Below are 9,989 nucleotides of genomic sequence, written 5' to 3' on the forward strand. Positions count from 1 at the left end.
TAAACGGCCGGCCGTCCCTCCTTCAAAATAAAAAATTACATTATAATTAACTAACTGAATTTACGCCCAAGATACATCAGTCAAGCCACGTCATCCGCGAGGGGAAAAAAAACGTTAATCTGCATAAACCATCCGCGCGAGTCATTATTTAAACAATAACAAGAAAAACACCCAGTTGATTTATCGTCTTCAACTAATACCGTAATATATATCTGTTTAATAATTTGGCTTGAATGGGAGAGACGTGGAACGAGGCTCGGGGATTATCCTAACAAGTTAAAAATAAATATTTGAAGAAATCAAAAAACAGATGACAAATTTAATAACATTCTCGGCTTGATGGGATAATTATTTTTAAACGGATGTTTTCGTATCGTTGGTACATTATAACATGTTTTTCTCTTCTTCTTTTACAAACGGCTTATAAATAAGCATCATCATGACCGCGTCCTTCAATTAAATATTTTTATTGGCTGATTAAAATTCGCGTGTAATTTGGCGTTCTATGTACAGTAAGTTCTCCATCATATAACAGAAATATTATGGACAGTAAAAGCCTAATACCAAAGAACCAGTTTCGGTTTATGGACAAACTTTCAACAAGTGATCAGATACATAGAATAACAGATGTAATTGAAAAAGCCTATGAAGTTAAAAAGTATATTCTAATGTTAGATGTAGCATAAGTCTTCAACGAGGTTCGATACGACGATCTTCATCAAGAAAATATTACTGAAACAATACCCTGAACTATTAAAATCTGACATCACAACCAGAATATTTAAAGTAAGACAAGACTCGACAATAAAAAAAGATAAAACAGGCCTACCACAAGCCTAATTCGTTATCTACATTATACAGGTGATACTACAAATGGAAAATATCACGGATACTACATGTGCTGATGATACTCTTACTGTCGAAGATAATAGCGAGGGCGCAACCCGAAAACTACAAGTCATTAATAATATAAATAATTGGATCCCAACCTGGAAAATAAAAATTAACGAAAGTAAATCGCCACATGTGTAGTTTACTAATAATAACACCACACAAATATTAATGACAATAAATAATACTATCTCAATAACGCTAAGTATCTAGGTATGATTCTTGATGCGAAACTTCGCTGGAAGGAATATGTTAAAAAGATAAGGAAAGTAATGAAGTTGAAATATAGAAAAATGTATTGGTTAATGGGAAAAACATCACGTTTATATCAGCTTATAACAAATTACTATTACACATATAAATATTAAAATATATATGGCCCATATTCAATTATGTGGATGTTTCGTGAAAAGCAGCGTAAATATAATACAAGTTTTCGTTTTACAAGTCCAAGAGGCATAGTAAGGTCAACCAGATACTCTAGACTAATAATGAGACATTCAGATATTCACTGTCGCTCAAAATCAAGAGAATTTCAAGGAGACATGGGGACCGAGTCAATTCTCATGTAAGATCGAAGTAACGCAACTCTTGGAAAATACCAGGACACAGACTGAAAAGAATCAAACAATTTGATCTTGCGTAGTGTATGTAGTACGATTTATTTAATGGAAAAAAACAGCACTGTTATTATATAAACATTATTAGATTAAAGAATAAATTTGAACCTATGGTTCCTACTAGATAAACAACTAAGTTTAAGCTATTTTAAAGACAAATTATAGGTTAGTCGACAACGCCTGGTAATAATGTAAAAAATAATAATAAAAAAGTATTCACCATAAATTATATTATTTTAAACCCTACCAATATATAGGCGTCACCTATTGATGGATGATTCAACCTAATAATCCCTAACTGATGTTATGTTAAACTTTTCAAACCATCCATCTTAGGTGAACTATTGTTTTAGAAGTGGTTGCAAAACAACAAAATTAATAATTTTTAATTATAATTCTGCTGGTCAGGTCTGTTAACTGAATCCATTATTTTAAAAACAGATTTGTGATAGTATATAAGGACAAACATATTCACCAATAGTAATAAGTGAAAATAGTAAGTACCATCAGCAAAAATATTTACAAGAATTAACGAAAATAAAACTGAAGTATGTTCGGTTCTCCGAAATTCTTGAATCATGAACTTGCAATCCTCTAATCGTACTCATTAGATCTACCACGGCATAATTTCCACCTTTCTTAAATTATTTATTAATTTAAAGCATATGTACAAACATACAAAAGCACTCATACAGTATATTTTTTAATTACATAAACCAGTGTGTAGAGACACTAATTTTAGAAGAAATTTTAAAATTAATTTGTTTGCGTTTTATGTTTTTAGTTTTATTTGTTATTATCATTATCTCAACATATATGAACGATAAGATTTAAACAATAATATTTAAAAGAATCAAATTTATTAAATATTAAACAGTTTACTAACAAGAATTACTCAGAAAATATGTATGAAAGTATACTAAATATTTTGAGAGCATATTAATTATTTTTTGAATCGAAAAAGAATAAATTGAAGCCATTTTAAGCTACAAATTTAACTAAACTTTAGCTGTAAGGTTTTCAAGCTGATGACAAATTGAAGTAGTTTCTTCTTCTAGAAATCTACACGAACAATACTTAAAGTAAAATACATTGGACACATTTTAGTAATTGCAGACATAATCAATCCATTAGTGAAGAGGTCAGAAGGAAAAGAAATAAATCCAAATTAATTCCAAAGAAAAAAAAATATATGATTTTTTTAAAACATATTCACTAACAAAAATCGACATATAATAATTCAAATAAGTTTAATGATGTCAGTCAAATACTTAACATACATAATGTATATTTGTAATCAGTTTTATATGATTTCACAGATAAAAAATAGAAATCAAAAAAAATGAGATGAGATAATGAGGTTGCCTCATTTCTAAAAATATTAGATTTTTTTCAATACGTTATTCATATAATAAATGCGTTATTCAAATATTATATATATATGTATATATATATATATATATATATATATATATATATATATATATATATATAGATAGATATATATATATAAATATATATATATATATATATATATATATATATATATATATATATATATATATATATATATATATATATATATATATATATATATATATATATATATATATATAAAACCTAAAAAAAATTGGAGATACTAATAAGCAGTGAGACAAGAAACGTATGTATACACAATATTTGAAATAGCCGACAATATTATATTTTATATAGTCAATTCAAAATAGCAGCGACACGAGTATATTTCTATCTAAAGTTGTAAATTCTTTCTACAGTCAGACAATATAATCCTTGTCATTTTATTCTATATAAAAAGAGATAGAATGCTGCTGGAGAAGTTCGAACATCTAACGGAATGAGCCTGCAAAACTTGTCCGTTTGCCAAACTTCTGAAAATTCTTCAAAATATTATAATTACGGGTTATAAACCGGCAAACGTTGTTTTAATGCTTTGTTTTAATAAATTTGAAATCGCCGCGGTTTTTATTGAAAATATTTTTGCGCCTTGCAGCCGCACTGTATATTAGTACGGACACGATCACTAAAATATCTCAAAAAATAAAAAACAATATAACCTTCAATTCGTCAAAGAGAAACCGCGTTTATGCGAAATAGATGACGAATCAAGATCAATCTTGGTGTTTCAGAGATCAAATATACGAAATGTATAAAACAGTAAGTAGTTTTTTCAATCGAAACATAATTTAATACCATTATTTCAGAGAAAAAGTCTGGAAAGTTCCACAAAGCTTCAAAAGATATAGGGCTATATGAGAGATGTAAAACATCCGTTCATACATTGTTGGAAATTACAGTATTTATGTGGTGTAAAGATAACCCACGAAGGGGTTTAATAGAACCTCCAGAGATTGCTTTTAAAAGACTACAATTTTTAAAAACATATAACTAAATCAAGGAAGAATTATATCAATTTATAAATTTAAAAGAGCCATGAATATTTCAGAATGGTACATTGGGTTGCTCATGGCAAGATGATAATAAATATAGTATAAAGACAACAAAGGTTCATGGAAAAAGGTAAACGTTGGAATGTGGCAATTTGAAAATCAGCTTTTAAAGAACTTGGAGGAACCATCAATCAGTTATTGTTATGTGCAATGCACCATATCTACTATATATATATATATATATATATATATAATACAATGGCGGAGAAAATCCTAACAAGTTCATCAACAAAGGCTGCAATTAAGGAATGGCTTAAAGTACATAAAGTAAGTTTCGAGGAAATCATGTTAAAGAATGAACTATTTCAAATTATTATCCGGTAAATATAAATGACATATTTAATTGTATTTTATATAATTTACTTTTTTAGAATTAAGCCTGAGAAAATATACATAGTAGATCAGATTAGTGAATGTTAAGGGCACAGAATATTATGTCTCCGTCCCTATCACTGCATTTTTAATCCAATTGAGTTGATATGGGGTATTGCAATGAATTATTACAATAGATATTCTGGTCGAGGAGGATATTTAAACCAGAACTGCCTGGATTTATGGAAAGAGTCATTGTCGAAAATAACACCTTCGGTTTGTATGGGCTCGATCAGACACATTGAAGACCAAATTGACAAATGGTAGAATCTTGAGCAGGTTATTAATAGATTGGAAATAAACAGCTTGGTTATTAACTTGACTAGTATTTTTGAAAGTGACAGTGATTAAATAAAACCTTATGAGTGTTGGTTTATGATTCAATGCTGACGATTACCAAGAAATGGTGATGAAAGAGGAAACCATTAAAGGTCTGTATATATTTAATATAATTTAATTGTAGGGAATTGTATTATAGAGTGTGATATATTTATGAGCATGTTGGTTATTGCTCAGAATATACATGAACGTTTGGTTAACATGTATGAGTAGAGAAATAACACTAACTCTTTTGCAGATACGGCAAATGCATTAAGGAGAATGCAGTGATTAAATGTTGTTTTATCAAGAAAAGTGTATACAGATAGTAACAGGACAAACTATAGTAACTATTGTAACAGTAACAAGACAAATATAATAATATTATAATGACTTTACAAGGATACATTGCATCGAAAGAAACAATAACTAAGCGTAAAACATAAATATGCTCTCTAATGAAAGTAAAATACATTACTCAGATATACAATTGTTAATTTAGTGGACTAGGCTTTCGGGGGATAACACTACATACAAAAATACGTCTAGAAACCTACCGATACTAGTGGTGGCAAAAAGCTCAATGTATATATAATTAAACAACTCTAACCTATCAATTATTGTGGCTTTAAAATTAATTGTAGTTTAAAGTTCTTCGATAATAAATGCATTTGATTATAATACATCACATCAATGTTAATATAAATTATATTTCATAGAATATTTGTTCAATGATTTTATTTATATTAAAATTTTGCTAAAACCCAGAGTAGCTGCGGCAACATTGCGACGTTTCCCGTGTCACTGCTATTTTAAATTGACTACACAATCTATGTTGTTTAAGTTTATATAGAGAACCTAAAAAAACATAGAATTTTGTAACAGGTTTATCACATTATGAGAATATATATTTTTCAATCTGAAAAAAAATATAAATTAACTTTATATATAATAATATGTTCAAGCTCTATATCAATATAAGTTTCAATTAATTAGACTGTTATCTAAATATGTCATACAGTAGATATCAAAAAAATGTCTTTTATAAATATTTTATTTATATAAATATATTTTGTTTATAATGCAGGGGCAAAACTGACGTAAATCTTTTCTTAAAATAAAATCCAATTTTGTTTTGTTTTTTACTATTATAAAAAGAACTTTACACAACTATTTAAACTACAACGTTATAATTACCTAGATCTAACCCGAAATTTCACACTAAACGCCTCTGCTTACCACAAGAAGCCGAAGTTAAGTCGTCAAAATCCTCTTAATCATCCATTTTAAAAGAAAAAAAGCTCTCACAAAACATTGGGTACCTGTTTTTTATCGACTACGAAATTTAGACATTAGACCATTACATAGTTTTATAATTTAAATTTGTTTGCAACGTACCAAAATATGTTTAGATGAAAACCAATTAATCGATAAAAACTTATACTTAAATGAATATATTAGAATATATAACTAGGAAAATACATAAATGGAAACGTTTTTATGAATTATTATTAAAAATTATTAATATTGAATATATTTGGCTGTGTTGACTGTAATCGATTTTTAAATATTAATTAATAAAATCTATTCAAACATTTTTTAGTATAAGTTTGGCTATTATATGTAATTATGTAATTATTAATAACTATTGAATTATTGATATGACAAAATATATTTTTAAAACAAATAAGATATTTTATAATAAAGGAATATGAGTGCCAATGTCAACAAAATTTTAATTTTCATAAATATCATCATAAACTAACCCATACCGATATTTATAAATATTTATATATTTAAAATTTTAGAATATACTTTTGCAGATGTGAAAACATAACATGTAATGTAAGTTACATGTAAGTTAAATATAGTAGTAATATGTGAATAATATGTGAATCTAAATGAAGAATTAATTATACTGAAATTTATATTTATTTAAAAAAAATATAATAGACTAAACAAAAAATAATCCTAAACTAAAGTTAATTAATATAAATTCTAAAATTTAATTATATTTATATAATAAACGTTCCTATTTTAAAAATATTAAATACTATTAAGTCATAATTTAGAAGAAACTCGGAGATAACAACGAGCAGTGAGACAAGGAACGTTTATGTAGACAGCGAACCTTGAAATAATCAACAAACTTATATGATATATAATCATTAAGCGATTTACGTTTGTTCATAAATATCGATCATAATAAAGTCAACAAGGCGTAACAATGACTTGATGAATTGTGAAAAAAAGATGACAGTCTATTATTCTCTAAATAATCTCATTCAAAATCTTTCAAATGGCTCGTTATCCTTTACCGAAAAAAAAAATGACGATCGTCTATGTAAAAAAATCACGTTATAATTAGCTAAATCCCAGCCGAAATTTCACACTCAACGCCTAAACCGACCACAAAACACCGAAAAAACTTAAATCCACATTAATTTTATCGTCGTGAAGCCATAGAACACACGATCGTTGAAATAAAAAAATGTGTCTTACAAAACAAACTCCGCTCGGTCCGTGTCAATTCTTCAAACCGTTCAAATCCGAATATAACATCTTCTCTGTCTGTCCCCAGTCATCTTTTTCTCGATCTGGGCCTGCGTCCGTCTCACTTGCGTGCGCTGCCCTCGCGCAACACGTCCTCTTCCAACGAAATATGTCAGTTATGTATCCCACTACGGCTCGGTATTGTTAACCCAAGTCTATGTCTGGTCTCTCGATGTATATATTCAGTGTATAAAAGACTCTCTTGAGAGCCAGTCGCTTGGTTGCTGATGTCGAGCGTCGTCGGTCGCTGGAGGCTATTGGATAAGGAAAAAAGGTACACGTTCACTCGCTAACGGGTAGTTGGTGGTTAATATGAGCGCAGCGGTGGCTTTCGGACGTAAATAGTTGCGGTTTCAGTGAAAGATGGGTGCTTACGCGAATTTCAGCGACGACAAATTGGAGAAATTTCCTTCCGCTGTTTGGGAACGGGACTTTAAACAGAAACCTCCACCGTATAAGAATCTGTGTTTGGTCAGTGCGGTGTTCGCTTTTAGTGTCGGCCTAACCATCGGGATTCTGATCCCGCTCATGTATTTCAACGACAACGATTCGGCGAAGAACTTTACCAGAGAAACCGATCGGGTCGTGAATGCTTCCTCGGTGATACGGACTATTTTCCTGAACAACAGTTACGGATATACCAACACCACCAAGTCGGTCTTGATATATCCCACGGTGTCGTTCGTCGAAACGGCTCAGGCCAACAAAACTGGTGCATCGGAGTATCTGGAAGACGGTATCTACTGGGGTCCGAAGGTGGAGGCACAGCTCCCGGAAGGATACAAGGACCAAAAGCATACGGTTTGGTCGGATTATCTTAACAAAGCCGTCGCCATTCGTCTAGAAAATGGATGCGGACGGATGCAGAACCGACTGGTGACCTTTCAGGACGGCTTGAAAGGATGTGTTCGGTATAGACAGAATACCGACCAGATCCAAGGGGAACTGTTCAGTTTTTACTTGGCGCAAATTTTGAAAATACCAAATTTGGCACCAAGTGCTGTGAGTATCGTTGATCTCAATTCGCCGCTCTGGTCGAATCTGCATAATGAGATCGCGGCGGCTCAATGGAATTCGAACCGTCCAATTGTTCTAACTCAATTCATCACAAATCTCAACTCGGCCAACATACCTGCCGTTTTCAAGCCTTTGGAACGGCATCTGAATAAGTACGATATCTACAACATGACGAAGAATCCTCTTCTGGACAAAGGCGACCAGTTGAGGAACATGGTGGAGTTGGCTCAGTGGTCAGATTTAATCATCTTCGATTATTTGACAGCTAATCTGGACAGAATCGTGAACAACCTGTATAACTATCAGTGGAACGTGAACATTATGGACGCGCCGGCTCATAACCTGGCAAAAAAGTCCGACAGTGAACTGCTGGTGTTTCTAGATAACGAATCGGGACTACTGCACGGGTACAGGCTGCTGAAGAAGTACGAAATCTACCACTCCATACTGCTGGATAATCTGTGCGTGTTCCGTAAACAAACGGCGAGGATCATCAAAAAACTGAAAACCAAGGGTAACATCGGAACATTATTACGAGACATGTTCGAGAAGCGTAACAGTGCCGTGGTGAAAGACGTGCTACCGACGTTACCCGATAAGAGCGTGAAAATCCTCAATGAACGAATTGACAGAGTGTACGAACAAATAACGAAATGTGAGTCCATTTTTTCGAATACATAGCAACTCGGCATGACTCTAGCATCAAATTTGAATTTTAAATTTTTAAATTGTAGTAAAACAAACACGAAGACCTCTTGAAGAAATAGGTCCGGATTAGCATTTTTTTTATATTAATAAAAGACATTTGTTTAAATTATATCCGATTATTCGGAGCCTTGTGGCATTCGATGTTCAGTCAGGTTTGTCAGACTGTCCGAGTGAATTTGTCGTTAGTTAATTTATTTATTTATTTCATCCAGGTTTTATTTTCAATGGTCTGACAGCGAAAATTAATAAACTTCACGTACGCACTATTTCGTTTTAACTCGAAACTTGTAAATTATTCGACCTAAATCAGAGTGAGATGATAATTTTGTAAATATACTTAGTCGTATATATAGATATTTTTCCTTTGAAATGTGATATTTAGTGATCCTAAATGTGATCGATGTAATATAAGATTGTATATTTTGTGATGTTAATGTTATATTTTAGACCAAATACATATTAATATAATGAAGAAAGCCATGTAAATGTTTGTACATTGTAAAACGTGTAAGATGTTTCCTTCTTAAGTGTAAATATATAAATATCGACTAAACTAGACAAAAAAAAAACAATAAAAAATCTTTAATTTCATCTGGTGTGTTTTATTTTATGATGATGCGATGAAACGAGTGGCGAATTATCACGTAAATATAAAATGTATCCGTTCCAGCAATATACTGGCTGACGCTTTCTGTACATACTATTTATGGTTAAAACTATATCTTCGGTAGTTACGGGAAAATTCTACTTTCCAAAATAAAAAATAAAATACAATATAACAAAACAAAAATATAATATAATATAAATTAAATACCTATTTAACAATTCATAATATTGAACAAATAACTATTTTAAAAATATTAATTATACAACATAAACATAATCAATATATTTTAAAATAGTCGATAAAATGATTTGTCTTTCAACACTTGTGTGCAGTGAAAATATATAATTTAAAAGATTAAAAATGCCATTTTATTCAAATATTTATTGTTTGGATTAGAATATATATATTTAGTTGCAATAAAGCTACTATTATATT

At 30.5% G+C, this 9,989-nt stretch overlaps 1 protein-coding gene across 1 annotated transcript; it reads left to right on the forward strand.

Moving 5' to 3' along the window:
* Positions 1 to 7,362: 7,362 nt before the first annotated feature.
* Positions 7,363 to 9,538, forward strand: fj (four-jointed box kinase). The gene has a single exon (XM_076400710.1). The coding sequence runs from the start codon at positions 7,586 to 7,588 to the stop codon at positions 8,918 to 8,920; it is 1,335 nt and encodes a 444-aa protein (XP_076256825.1). The 5' UTR covers positions 7,363 to 7,585; the 3' UTR covers positions 8,921 to 9,538.
* The last annotated feature ends 451 nt before the right edge of the window (positions 9,539 to 9,989 follow it).

The sequence above is a fragment of the Rhynchophorus ferrugineus genome, unplaced genomic scaffold (assembly GCF_030347505.1).
Source record: "Rhynchophorus ferrugineus isolate W39M unplaced genomic scaffold, kcgeb_rfMv2 rfM3, whole genome shotgun sequence".
In the NCBI taxonomy this organism is placed as follows: domain Eukaryota; kingdom Metazoa; phylum Arthropoda; class Insecta; order Coleoptera; family Curculionidae; genus Rhynchophorus; species Rhynchophorus ferrugineus.

Coding starts and splice junctions, on each gene's coding strand:
- fj (XM_076400710.1), top strand. CDS start 7,586: ATGGGTGCTTACGCGAATTTCAGCGACGACAAATTGGAGAAATTTCCT.